At 43.8% G+C, this 14087-nt stretch overlaps 3 protein-coding genes across 7 annotated transcripts in view; 2 read left to right on the forward strand and 1 right to left on the reverse strand.

Annotated features, from left to right (window-relative positions):
- The first annotated feature begins 4705 nt into the window (after positions 1-4705).
- On the forward strand, positions 4706-5950 carry LOC6530532 (serine/threonine-protein phosphatase alpha-2 isoform). The gene is made up of 2 exons (XM_039372902.1): positions 4706-5850; positions 5910-5950. The coding sequence occupies exon 1, from the start codon at positions 4810-4812 to the stop codon at positions 5848-5850; it is 1041 nt and encodes a 346-aa protein (XP_039228836.1). The 5' UTR covers positions 4706-4809; the 3' UTR covers positions 5910-5950.
- A 2533-nt stretch (positions 5951-8483) lies between these two features.
- LOC6530536 overlaps positions 8484-14087 on the forward strand; it is a 55186-nt gene continuing 49582 nt past the window's right edge. Inside the window, exons 1-2 of one of the 5 annotated variants that reach the window (XM_039372037.1) lie at positions 8484-8694; positions 10343-10686. In XM_039372037.1, the coding sequence (XP_039227971.1) occupies positions 10437-10686 (250 nt within the window). In that variant the 5' untranslated portion in view covers positions 8484-8694; positions 10343-10436. Of the gene's footprint in view, positions 8695-10227; positions 10687-14087 lie in introns of those variants that run through there. The other 4 variants (XM_039372036.1, XM_039372038.1, XM_039372039.1 and 1 more) reach the window with 4 other exon arrangements.
- Positions 12384-13274, reverse strand: LOC6530534 (transmembrane emp24 domain-containing protein 2). Its single transcript, XM_002091413.4, has one exon. The coding sequence runs from the start codon at positions 13152-13154 to the stop codon at positions 12543-12545; it is 612 nt and encodes a 203-aa protein (XP_002091449.1). The 5' UTR covers positions 13155-13274; the 3' UTR covers positions 12384-12542.

Raw genomic sequence — 14087 nt, forward strand, 5'->3', positions numbered from 1 at the left:
TGGCTGATTTTGTTTGTCTGCCATGAATATAAAAATCAATGCGACTTAAAGTCCTTTGATGGTTGTAAAATGTATATGCTTTTGAATTTTATTTTCTCCCACAGTAGCACAGCTGCAATCGTTTCTGAAAGCTGGAAGGTAAACCAAAGGAAAAATCATTAATAAAGCAGCTTAAAATTGCATTAACACTGCAAATTTATACACATGCACATCCGTATAGATTGAGCTCGTTCAGACCAAAAGAGATTTAAAAGTGGAGAAGTTAAACAATTTGTTCGTTCTGAGGGAGACAGAGTGGCAGACAAAGTCAGATATGTACGAATGTGTGGACCGAATAAGGACATGAACTACTTTTCGAAGGGCATGCATTAGTTGCGGACATAATGTCCTGCAAATTGTAGACATTTTTCAATTTAATGAGGTGCTTTACTCTAAATTTCTTACATGCATAAGCTCAAAAAATGCAGTGAGTGAGATAGAGGGGCAAAAAGCCAGAAAGAGATGGTTGTGCTAAGTGCATCATTGAAACGCCAATGTCCTGCCCGCTGGTCCGTCTGCCAAGGCCATTAAAATGGTAAATTGTGGTCTGGAAATTGCATCATTCTTTCTGGTCAAAGGGCAGAGCTTGGTCCTTCGCTCTGCCATCCAAGTAGCGGAGCAGTCGACCAACCTAACTAACCTACTAACTAACATGGCACATTACTCATACGCCGCGTGCTCAATGACTGTCGACTCACGACTCTCGGTGGAGTGCAGCTCCAGTACATCATTATCCGCTCGCTTATCGCTCCCAGGCCCGCTCCCATCAAACTCATTCTACTCATCCAACCGGCTGTCCTGTCCCATTCCACATCTCATTTTTGCAAGAAGACAGGAGCCAGGAGCATCTTATCCACAGGCTCGTCAACGTCAAGTGCCTGGCACTCGGTGTCTTTGGTAAATTCTGCCAGCCAAAAGAGGATATCACACGAAGGACTCACTGTCTATGTCTGTGTCTCACTCTGAGCTTGTGTTTGTGTTTGTGTTTGCCTCTGTGCAGATGCATGTGTCAAGCGACTGCTAAAAGTCAGCCACACCGAGTGAGGCCGAAAAGTAGGCAAAACCTTTTGAGCGGCGCCTACAGTCAAATGTGCTTTTACTGAAATCCATATTTAATAATTTTTAGGTTTATTAAGAAAATCTATACGAACTTTGTTTTAGTGATGGTTGCCTATACAAATGCTTTCTGGGTAAACAACAATTTTATGTTCGTTTTACCGAAGCTCAACTGTAGTGCCTGGCGGCAGGCGAAAAGTGTGAAATGTGATGGAGGAGAAAAGAGTGAAAGAACGATAGCTGTGGGCATGTCTTACTAAATCTTTGTGGCACTTATTTTGCCAGCTATTTTCAGTGATTTACTGTTTGCACACACACACACACATATACGCTCTCTTTCGCGGTCTGAGATCATCTTTCAGTTCGTATTTTCCTCTCAAAAACAAACTTCAAGTTGGAACCGCACCACTCGACGAAGTGTTAATGAGCGTCCACACACACACACACACACTTCAATATATTGCGCCCTGGTTGCTTTCATTATACGTGCTATTTTCGCAGCCGGGCCACAGTGCGTATGCGTAATTTTTGTCACTTATGTAGTTTGCAGTTTGACAACGCAACGAGTCCCCCCCCTCTCTCCCCCCGACTTCACCCAAGTGTCAAGTGCTTGCAGCAGATTTTAATTTCGGCCACTTGATGTCTGGCTGGTCCCCGCAGCGTTTCCATCCCGTTTGATGTGTGTGAAATAAAACAAGGAGGCAACAACAAAAAAAAAAAAATGTAAAACCGGAAGGAATTAAATTAAAATTTTAATTAAAACAAGCTTCTGTCTTCAGATTCTTCTACCCATATTCCACCACTCGCAACTCGGCGCAAACAGCTTTAAGCTTCGGGCCAATTTAATAAGTGAACCAACGTATTTCCCTGAGGCTGTCAGCGAGCTGTTGGAATGCGGTTCAATTGACTACTTTACGAGCTCTCCTTAATGTTTACCGATGGACGCTAAAGGATGGGTCATTATGGCTCAACTGCAGGTCTTCCACTTGATATGTATTCCGAGCAGGTCGGTCAGCTTTTAAAGTGCTTCACGTTGAGATTCCTTAAACACCATGAACCAGGTTCACGAAATTAAAGTATGACAGATATTCTTTAGATTACATTTAGTTTGACTATCTATTATCTATTCTGCTGTGAATTTTCCGGTATTTAATTATTTATTCACACATTTTCACTAGCTGGCAACCAAAGAATTTTACTTATCAGAGGCGATAATATTACAAAATATTTTCAAAAACCAATTTCATTTTGGTCTAACGCCCAGCTGGAGCTGCGAGCCCCCAGGACCAGTTCCAGTTTCCCACACCCCACCAGAATTGGTCGCCTTTGGTTCTGTTGAGTTCCGTTCGGTTCAGCATCATCATTATCATCAGCAGCAGCATCACGGCCATCAGCTAATGACCCTGGAAAATGGCCAAAACAAACGATAACCGAGTCGAGCCCAGCAGGGAACTTGTCTGCTAAGTAACGAGGATTAAAGTCGGCTTCCAGCAATTTTCCAAGTCATAAATAATATTTCAATAAATTTATATTTACCCTGGGCCCCGTTGAGCGCTTTATTGTGTTGCGATGACATTGTCACCGCCGGTCAGCAGATAGTTTTGTGTCCTTCATGTGGCAACAACGACTGGTGTAAAAAGTATGCTGTCCATTCGTGTTGCACATTTCATTTAGATTAACTCGCTCTGGCAGCAACATTGCAGCACACCTTCATAAATCCGCACAGTGCAGTGCAATACAATGAAAACGTAATAATTGAATTGATTTCTTTCATTCGGCATTCCTCTTCGAGTGAATGCGCTTAGCAGATTTTCTCGCTCTCTGTGCACGTCTTTTGTTTTCGCTTGCCAATTTTTGCTGTCCAGCGAAATGAAAATTGAAAATTGAATATTTCCGGCGACACAATGGGATGGCCGCAACAAAGGCAGTCAGTTCTGCTGACCTAACCACACACCCTTTTGCACTCTCCCCTTTTCAAATCCAAATTCAAGCGTGCGATTTTGCTTTTCTTTTTTTTTTGCCAGTCGAAAATTGCTTTGCTGAGGTAAAAATGGGGAGCTGATATGCGGTGGGGGGTCGGAAAATATGGCAGCCAGCGGAAACGGAAATAAGCCAAGCGCCTTTGACTGCTTCAGATTTCAAGGAACGCTTGAAAGCTGTTCGACTTTGAGTCCCCAGTGAGGCGATTGAGGGAAAATTCCCTGAAATTGGTATTCAGACGGTAACGAAAAGAGTGGTTTCAACTTAAATTATAGACATCTTAAAATATTTGACTATCGAGTTGGTCAAATCTGGTAACATTTGAAATTGAGTTCATTACATTGTGTGATTTTGTCCCAAAATGCTGATTCTAAACCCATATAACATAGTCACAGAGTCGCACTAAGTACCCATATCGAAAAGAACGATGGGGATTATCCCACTTTGGCCACAATTTAATTACATTTGCCGCACAAGGGAACCCTTCAAAGCTCCCGCAGCGCATTAGAGAACCGCTGGGGCATTGAATTAAACTGACATTAAAATAGATTCCGCATGCTGCCTGAGGAAAAAATGCAAACAACCCAGGGAGAGTGGGGGTGGGTGGGGGAAATGGGTTTTTCCCCGCAGCCATGCATTACATCCACCACAGAAAACAATGCACAAATCCTATTTGAGCGCCGCTTGCAATTAAATACATTCTGGGCGGGACAAATGGGTCGGTGGGCTTCAAAGTTGCCAGTGGTTTTTAGGTTGCCCGAGTGGTAAAACACACATGAGTCCCCGGGCTGGAGCCACTACATCCGGAAGTACACAAATCGCATAAAACCCAAAACGGGGAGCGGGGGAGGTGGCCGATGGGCACACAAGGAACTCGTTTCGCACTGAGATCTAAGAGCTGGGTGAAAAAAAAGGGAAAAGAGTGACATAAAAAGCAAACAGTGTCGACACTGATTCAAAAATGTATTCAAAACGCGCTCCGAGTTGTCCGAAGGACAACGTTCTCGGCTGCGAAATAAAGGATTTTTTCGAGCGGCAACTTAAAACCCTAGATGGCCCGAAACGCTATCAAAAAGCTCTTCGCTCCCGCTCACTCTTTTAAGCCGCATTACAAGTGCAGGAAGCCCTGTGATCCGGAATTACGAGTGGCCAAAATGCAGCTGGGTCCTCGATTCGTGGCCAAAAGTAGCCGAAGGGGTGAGTGGGTGATGGGGTGGCTCCTCCCACGCGGATGGGAGGGTCGTGTCAAGGGTCAACAGCGAGTAAACAAGCAATTTTGCTGCGCTTTTGCCCTGTTATCGAAAGCTCGCATTTAAATGTCTTCCGACTCTTTGTTTTTGCCAAATTTATGCCAAGTGTCTGATAATTGAAACGGTCGAGGGGCAAAAGATAGCGCCAAAAAAGGACAAATGGCATCAAAGCGAATTTGTATATAGGAAAGAGAAAAAATGTGGAAGTAAATGCAGTGATAAATACGCCCAAAACAAGCAAGTTTTGCACCAATGCCAAGTAAACTATTTAAGCTATGCGGAATAAACCACACCAAGTGATAAACAATAATTAAAAAAATATATTTTGGCTAAAACTAAAAGAAAGCGAGAAGGCTCTGTTTTTTGTATCCGTTCTGTGTGAAAGTTAACTTTTGAAAAGTTGCTAGACGAATACGCACATTTCTCCAAGCAAGTGAGCATTCTGAAACCAACACTCCATTAGAAGTTAAGAAATAAGAAAACTATGTCTCGTCGTTCCACCGCTTTATCCACTGGTAAGGAGTACACCAAGGAGGAAAAGAACCGAATGACCCAACTGGACATCATTATCAGTCAGCTGAAGACGCAGGCGGTGGGAAACCGAAGGGCCGGGAATTTGAGCGAGGCCACCATCACATATCTATGCGATGCGAGCCGGGAACTGTTTCTATCGCAACCAATGCTCCTGGAACTGAGTGCTCCGGTGAAGATATGCGGGGATCTGCATGGGCAGTTCAAGGATCTGTTGAGGATCTTTCAGCAGTGCGGCATGCCGCCGCTGTCCAACTTCCTGTTCCTGGGCGATTACGTGGATCGGGGTCAGAGCTCCATCGAAACTCTGGCCCTGCTGTTGACCTATAAGCTTCGCTATCCGGAGAATTTCTTTCTGCTGCGCGGCAATCACGAGTCAGCGGATCTGAATCGAGTGTATGGATTTTTCGACGAGTGCAAGCGACGATATAGCATTAAATTGTGGCGCTCCTTTGTAGATTGCTACGACTGCATGCCAGTGGCTGCCATCGTGGCCGATCGCATTTTCTGCGTCCATGGCGGACTGAGTCCGGATCTGAAGAATCTGGACGACATCCGTCGGCTGCATCGACCCACCGAAGTGCCCAGCGATGGGCTGCTGTGCGATTTGCTCTGGTCGGATCCGGATGAGTCAACTGGGACGTGGGCGTCCAACGATCGGGGTGTCAGCTACACCTTTGGAGCCAACATTGTGGAGGGCTTCCTCATGCAGCACAAGTTCAATCTGATTGTCCGCGCCCATCAGGTGGTCGAGGATGGCTACGAGTTCTTCGCCGACCGCCAGTTGGTCACCATATTCTCCGCCCCCAACTACTGCGACATCTTCGATAACTGCGGCGCTGTCCTGGTGGTGGACGCCAGGCTGGTCTGTCACTTCGTCATCATCCGTCCGAGGCCGTTTGTGCGAGCCACGGGCTTTGAGTCGGATAGTGGATCAGCAGCTACGACGACCAATGGACCACCACCCTCCATTAGGGAGAAGAGGCTTTTCTAGGTTTGATTGTTCCAATTGTTCATTCTCGTTATATGTAATAATGAACTTATATTTCACAGCTAAACCATTATATACAACAAAACTGAAGTACACACAAAAAGTATACATTTTTTAGGGTTAACTTAGATATACCTAAAAAACCAGCTATCTGTATCCGATAGTCGGGTAACTCGGCTGTAGCATTCTCTCTTGCTTTTGATTCGATTGTTTTGCTTTCAATTGCAGCTTAATCGAAGGACAATTGAAGGTCGACCAGCCGCCAATGAAAAGTGTAATAAATCTTCATTTAAATTTAATTAAAATTCCCAATGACCGAGTGGGTGGTGGAAAGGCGGAGGGCTGGTGGCGGGAAGGGGGAGGGGTCACAAATCGGGCGTCCTGACAAGGGGCGGGGTCAGAGGTTAACAGCTCGACAGGCGGGTGAGGTGGCGGTGGCAGCTTTTGTTTGACTTTGTAAAACGTCTACCTGGCCACACTTTATGCCAGGGAAAATAATTCCGTGCGCAAATATTTAAATGTGGCCAACGGGAGAAGCCGGTGGCCCAGAGGCGTGGGAGAGTGGGTGCTCCGTTCTGTCGGCCCGCAGGCAAAACTCATTTTGTTTACAAAAACCTGGCATCGTAATTTATACATTCATGTGTGTAAACATAAACAAAAGGTGGGTTCCAAGGCAAGGAAAAGCGCCAGCAGGTGAAACTGCTGAAGCGGTGGGCGGGGCGGCCAAAGAAAATAACTTTAATAATCTGGGAAAACACAAATACCATCCATGTATGGGTGCGTTTGTGTAATTACGCACAGCATGTGTGTGTGTGTGTGTGTGTGGGTGGCTGTATGTGTGTGTGTAGAACAACAACAGCAACTGTCTGCATAAATATTTATTATGTGTTCAATTGCAATGGCCAAAGGCATTGGCAAAAATGAGGGCGGCGCACGAGGCGTATGCGTGATTTCTGATGCACAGCCGGCACATAAATCGAATAATTGCGGCTGCCTGCGGCCATTTTGAATTGTAATTAATTTGTAATTTTTTGCACATATTTATCGAACCATTCTATCCCATTTAAATCAATTGTATAACAATTATGTTAAATATTTTATGGCCTGTGCAAGCTTTGAATGTCAAAGATAACCCAAAGGTATGCAAGAGTCGCTGAAATTTTTATGAAATCGAATCCATTTGAAGTTTATTCAATATTGATCAAAGTGTGGCCCACCTTTTCGCACTTTCAAGATTTGTTTTTCGCACTTCTTTTGCTTATATGGGCCTAATAAAATATAAAACGAAAGCTGAAGGAAGCGAAGCACTTGCCTTTATGGGCAACAAAAAGACTTTATGTCTGCATTTCGGGGGTAACACAAAAAACACACCGAAATAAAGAAAGGCTGAAATTAAATAGCAATGTAAGAAATTCGGTAGCGATATGGGGCCACTTAATGGTGACCGGCAGGTGGGGAAAAGTCCTCCAACGGGCCAGATGATGTATAAAAATGTCAACGGCAACAAGAGGCAAACTTGTAAGTGTCAGGACGAGATGCGGAAAACTTTACCAAATGGTGTCAAAACATAAAACGAAAATTAAGCAAAATAAAACGAAAAAGGCAGGACGTTTTTTTTGTTTTTATATTTTTAGTGGCCCTACCTCTGGTCCTGACACCTGCGCACATCCTTGAGGATGGCCAGGAAATGAGAAAATAAAGAGAGCAGCGGCAGGACACTACCTGCACCTGAAGCTGACGGTTGATACGAGTAGCTATAAAAAAAAAAACAAAAAATACCCCCACCTTTCTTTCCGACCATCTTAAAACTCAACCGTTACCGTTATACTTAAAGGTTATGGGGGGCACGTTACGGTGGGTGGGTTTCGGAATCTGCAGTGGAGCGGAGCGGTCCGTACCCCAGTTGCCCCAGTCCGCCCACCGCGATCCCCAATCTGATTGGCATGCGAAGGTCGTCGCCAGTTGTCCACGCAATCAGTCGCCCTCGATGAAGAGCACTTTGAGCGGGAGTGGGTGATTTTGTGGGTGGGCTTGTGACATGGGGCATTCAAAAGAATCATTTTTTAAGCGATATTTCTTTGTGGTTCGGTATTTACTTTATATTAAATGGTAGAGCAGAAAGCCTTTAACTTAAACAAGGACGATTTTTGTTGTTTTTTTAATATTTTATATTCAATGTAGATATTTTTAATATAAATATTTAATATAAGCCGTTCTAACTTGTGCATATTTTGATTGTTACCGCAAAGTCTTAAGTATTATGTGGCTTTTCCACTGTGCACCCTTAGTATCCCTTGCCCAAATTTTCCGCTAACCGATTTGCTGGCGTTGCTTGCTTACGTAATGCCGCATCAAAACACGGACTTTGTTGTTGTTCTCTCCACAACCACGTGCGAATTGAACGGCGAACAGCTGATTTGGCGTAAACAAAGGTCAGATGGTTCGGGAGAGCCAGAGATTTCTCAGGAGAGAGAGCATTACGCACAAATCAGAGCTTTCACGCTCCCCGGAAACGGGCTGTACCGTTTCGCTCAGTTTTTGGGTTCGTCGGGATATCAGCTTCACTTTCATTCAGAGCTTCTGCTTCGTTTGCCGCTCGTCCCCGTTCGTTTTCATCAGAGAAATCTGAAATAGTCGCCAGTTTGCCGTGGCAAGTCGAAGCCTGAGGTCGTGTCGTCGTGTTGGCTTTAGCTCGGATTCGCACACACACACATATATGTATATGTGAGTTCGTCGGATTTCGCCAAAGCAGCTCATTAAATTCGCGCTCAGTTCGTCTGCAGAAGTCAGCAGAAGCGGTTCGCAGTGCTCCGTAGTTCCAACGTGTATAAGGTGTTGTGTTTTGTGGTGCGTGTTGCTCCATTGTGTAATTGTAATTGATAACCTTCGTTAAAATTAAATATTAAATTTTCAATGCTCAATGGTCGGTGGACGGTGGACGGTGGCATCAGCTCATCGTAGGACTCCATGGCGGCTACTTGATTTTTTATAAAGTGCCTCCGCAAACACAAAATAAGGATAAAAAAAATATAAAAGGAGAAACGCGTGCCACATCCGTCAATGGCCATCAGGATGTTTTCCCTATCCATTTATTTTCGTGTGGCTTTCGCTCGTTTGGCTTTCGCTCGTTTGGCTTTCGCTCGTTTGGCTTTTGTTTTTGTCCCTGTGTTATTCTTTTCCAGTTATCGTCCCTTTTTCGCCATATGCCACATGCCACAACTGAACTTGCTCCCACTTTGATTTTTATTGCCGCCGCATTTCGGCTTTTTGTTGTTTTTTTTTTTCGTTTTTTTGTTGCTTCCCTTCGAAGCGTTTGCATAAATAATTGAATGCGCCTAGAGGTGCAATAAAAACCCGTGCGACCCATTCAAATATTGAACCAGCTGAGCCCACAAAACGACCCGCCCACAAAACGAATCCTTCGAGTTGACCAAGCAGGCATTCATCATTGAAATACCGGTGGATGGGGCTTATATTTTTAATGAAATATGAAACCAAATGCGTCGCAGCGGAAAGCGCCTATCAAACAATTAAAAAAATGCACTTACACGTGAAATAATTCATTTGTTGTGTTGAATGAATAAAACTGCAAATCATTTAACTTCATAAAAGAACATAATGTCATAAATAATAATAACAGACGATGGCAAACCATGGCTATTAAAAATCCAATGTAATACCCAGCTATTTTCTAGATTTCAAAACGATGTCATCGTTTTCCTTTCCCACAAGCTCCATGTCAGTCTGCACCAAAAAATGCCCCCTTTAAAGGTATTTCAAAGCAAAACAAGTGAAAAAACGTAACCAAAATATTTGCGCCACATTTTTCTTGGCTGGCTCACGTCGCCAGGTTGCAGCACCGGATCCTGATTCTGGCCGTGTTGGTGTGGGTCCGTGTCCTTTTTGGCTCGATGGTTGGTTGACCTCCAGGCACCACTAATTGCTGCAATTTTTCAAGCTCCACAGAGCGTCGGCAACCCTTAGTTGGCTGCCAGAAAAAAGTATTTTCGTTTTGCATTCCTTTTTTTTTGGCGTTGCCAATTTTCATGGCAATGCAACTGTGAATTTTTGATATTTATCAGCCAAAAAAATGAAAAAGAAAATACCAGCGGAGAAGAAAGCTGCGAAATTTCTGCGGTCGTCCTCGAAAAGTCCTTGACATGTTGGCCCCTTCTAATGAAGAATGATTGCCAACAGTTCGCCTCCCGGGATTTTACTCGTTTTTCAGCTCTCGCTGGATTTCCCATGACTAATGATGACCAAACAATGAGCCATTAAAAGATGGCAAAAAATATGTTGACCATGAATAAAAAATCAATTATGAAGCAAATTGCATTTTAATTAATAGCAAATATGGAACGCTAAATGCGTAAAATAATAAGAGAGATAAAGGAAAATGCATTTCCAATTATCAAACAAAAAAAAAAACGTAACAAATATTTGACGAAAATTTCACAATAGCTGTTTTTCTTTCGAATTTAAATCAATATTTTAGTAGATTATGCAATGACCAAATAAAACAAAATAGGTGCTGCGCAATATATATAAACGGTAGTTGTGAAAGTGAAGTGCACAAAACCAAACCGAAAATGCACCAAAGCAAACGCTCCAGCGAATTGTGGAATCAATACCGACACCCAAACCGAAACCGAAACAAAAACCAAAGTCAAGGATCCAGTGGAGTCGCGGGTCGTCCAACGATGGGGCGGAACAAAGGAGCTGCCGCCGGATCAGGAGCACTCAACTGTGGCCTGTTGATGCTCCTGCTGCTCCTCCAGCTGGTGGGTGAGCGCCTGGCGACGCCATCGCCATCCTCGATGCAGGCGCCACAGAAACGAGGTAGGTGCCGCCAAATACACAAACGAAAAACAGTTTCCATTAGGAAATCCCCAATTTACCATGGTCATTCAATTATTATTGTGTTGCATTAAATATAATTCAGGCTTATAGCAATTCACATATTATATTTGAAATGATGTTATCGCAAGCTGTGTTATATTTATATAACATTTAAATAAGCACTGAAAAGTTCTTAAAGTGAAGTGAGTTCTGAACTGTAACTGTGCCCCATTTCACATCATTTTTTGTAGTGCAACCACTGTGGTTCGAAATGGCAAATAAATGTCAAATAACACCACCTAACCCCACCGCTCATATGGCTCGTGTGTTTGCTGTGTTGTGGGTAAATACTCGTAGGCAGGACAAAAGGCGCACCACGTTGCGTATACGCCATGTTGCCATGGCTGCCGCCATTGTTGCTCCAACTGAAGCTCTAGACCCACTAGATGCCCGTACCCATCTGTAGCTGGGGCTGAGACTGAAACGGAGGCTGAGGCTGGTGGCAGTATTTTATTAACATTACATTGCTTTCAACTCGGCCTGACATAATAGAAAATTGAATTGCCACGATGGCTGTGTGTGGGAGTACTTAGTTGGTTGGGGCAACTTCAGGGGGGAGAACATTTGAACCCGGAGCAGCCCAAGGCCAACCACTGCCTTTAACCCCGGCAGCTCTGCAAGTAATGCAATTATGTGAACAGCTCTGAAGGATGCAAAACATAATTGAGGCTCGGGCCATGGCATGAGGTCCTGACAGGCGATAATGATGAGAGATGATGGGCTATCGGAATGTCGAGTAGCATCTGGCGGAGAAATCAAAGTGCGATGTATTTCCCTGCAAGGGTTAATGGCCAACTTTCTTTTTAACACTCTATTTATATTTTTAAGAAGGGAAATGACTAAAATTTAAATATACAAGTTCATACTTGCCTTCGAGCAAGCAGGGAATGTGAATTCGAAATAAAATTCTTCGAAAAATATCCTTCAGGGAGTCGGGTTTTCTCTCGGCCAGTTAACTCCCTGTCCAACCTCAGTTGCCTTCCCTGTTTTGCCTTGCGAACTTTATTTGCGTGCTGCTCCATTGGATTACTTGCACCACATTGGCCCCGTTCCTGTTTCCATTCCCCGACTTGTTCGTCCTGCTCCCCGAACTTTTGCTTTCATTTGACGCTGGGGAACAATATTGTACCAAGTCGGGTGTCCTTTATTCATTCTTCTTGCGCCACCAGATGCCGCGTCTCGAGAGCGCTCACAACATGCTTCATTTTATTATGCAACAACCAACGAAAAAATGTAGGGAAAACTTGCTGCTTTATAGGGCAATACATATACACCCCTGGCACGGGTATAGAAAAACCAAAAAAAAAATAAAACAAATAGAGGAGCGGGAAAAACTTGACGCGACATTGTCGTAAATAATAGGCAAAAACTTTGGCTTTGTTTTGCCAAGGAGCAGAGAAAGCGGCGGGAGAAAGTTGTGAATGAATATGATAAGTTTCCAACTCGACTGGTGTATTGGCCATGTGTGGACGGCCGTCATAAATTTCCACTGCTAATCCAATGCAGACTCAATATAGGTGAAGTGAACTTTATGGATACTTGAACCAGCCCCCAGGACGCAGAAGTTTTATGGTTTGTGAAGCGTGAAATATGCAACAAATTGATGGGAAAGAAAAGCTACATGGAAAGACGTCTGATTGGTAGTTATAATCAAGCAATTGGATTCATTTAATAATTATCTTTCCTTAGGAAAATGATGAGGAAAATGCTCTAATATGGCGTGTAGTTTCTAAAATCCTATAGACTTCCATTCGCGACTATTAAACCAAATAGAAAAGCTTTCTTAGGTTTGCAGTTCAAACCACGCGCTTGACTTCGAAGAAATGCTTGAGATAGTATATCTCCAGAACCGCCGTAATGATCAGCATCATGGGCGCAAATATAGACCACGCCAGGACCCGCAGTTCCACCATATCGCTGACCTCCAAGTGGCCGCGATAGCGGAAGTGCATGTACTCCTGCTCCATCTTCACGGCTCCCAGTTTGGCGGAGAGTTCGTTGATCATCGACTGGACAGCCGCCTGCTCGATGACGTCGTCTCCTCGTTTCGAGGAGTCCATGTAGAACTCAATGGCCCTGGCCACTTGGAACTGGAACATCAGGATCTTGGGAGTCAGCGTAGACATTTTATTGTCGAAGCACAACTGGTACTGGCCCTCTTTCATGGCCGTGAAGGTGAAGCTGCCTAAGGTGTCCTGCTGGGAGTGGTGCAGGCGATCGTCGTCGGGTCCCGAGATCTCGACGCCCACATCCTTGAAGCCACCTTCCATTACCTCGAAGGACATGGTCACCTTGTCGCTGACATTGGCGTGATCGTAGAAGCACATCGTCTCGTGGGCATCCACGGTAATGATGAAGCCACTAGCTGCTTTCAAAAGCGCTAATACCAAGACAATTACTGACAGCATTTTCAATTTGTTTCGTTTTGCGGCCGGGAATCGATATATTTTAGTATATATATATATACATAAATCCTATGTATATTTATACTGAGATTGAAAGACGTTATTCTCCCGACCACTGCCATGCGAACTGAATAATTGAATGCTGTGCTAATTTAACCAGCTCCGCTTCATTATCGAGCTGCCTTTCCACCGCCTTTGCCCCACTTTGATCCACTTTACCCACTTGGCCCACTCTACAAACACCCTGCAAATCAAATTAAGATGATAAAAGCAAATTGCAAATTGTCAGATGGCCGATGGCCGCCCCCCAAAGTCGCCCCCTTGGCAATGCATATTTGATGTTATCGATTCCTTGGCCCATCAATTGTCAAAATGTCATGCATTTTTAATGCCATCTGGGCGGGCGGACACGCATTTGGATTTTCCGCAAATCATTCTTCTTGCTCGTTCAGTCGCCCATTGAAAGCTGGTTGGCAGTTTTTGTGCCATAAATTTCACTTCAAAATGATTAAACTTTTAAACTTTAAACTTTTACAACATTTATGCATTATTTTCGGCTGTAATTTCAGCACTTTATTTATTTCTGTTAGTTTTCAGCAAAATGGTTTGCATGAATGAAATCCAAGCTGTTGCTAATGTAATTTCACTAATTACCGCATAATTTTTCTGCAAAAATATTACCATAGTCGCAGTAATAACTGTTATAACAAGATACTTTTTCAACTTTCCATAATATTAGTGCACTTTTACAATGATGTATTAAATTGCATGGAAATTCGTTCTGATTTTAGCCATGTTCAGTCATGTGAAACCACCGCATTTATCGCCGTTTCAGCCAGAAGTCAGCAAATTGATTCAATTGCGATAAAAATGAGATTCTCTCAACAATTTGTTTATCGTCCGGAAACGCCGACCCTTTAGCCCGCCATTCACACT

Source organism: Drosophila yakuba, chromosome 2R (assembly GCF_016746365.2).
Source record: "Drosophila yakuba strain Tai18E2 chromosome 2R, Prin_Dyak_Tai18E2_2.1, whole genome shotgun sequence".
Lineage (NCBI taxonomy): Eukaryota > Metazoa > Arthropoda > Insecta > Diptera > Drosophilidae > Drosophila > Drosophila yakuba.

Excerpts from the sequence above, each read along its gene's own strand:
- LOC6530534 (XM_002091413.4), bottom strand. The coding sequence starts at position 13,154 with ATGCTGTCAGTAATTGTCTTGGTATTAGCGCTTTTGAAAGCAGCTAGT.
- LOC6530532 (XM_039372902.1), top strand. The coding sequence starts at position 4,810 with ATGTCTCGTCGTTCCACCGCTTTATCCACTGGTAAGGAGTACACCAAG.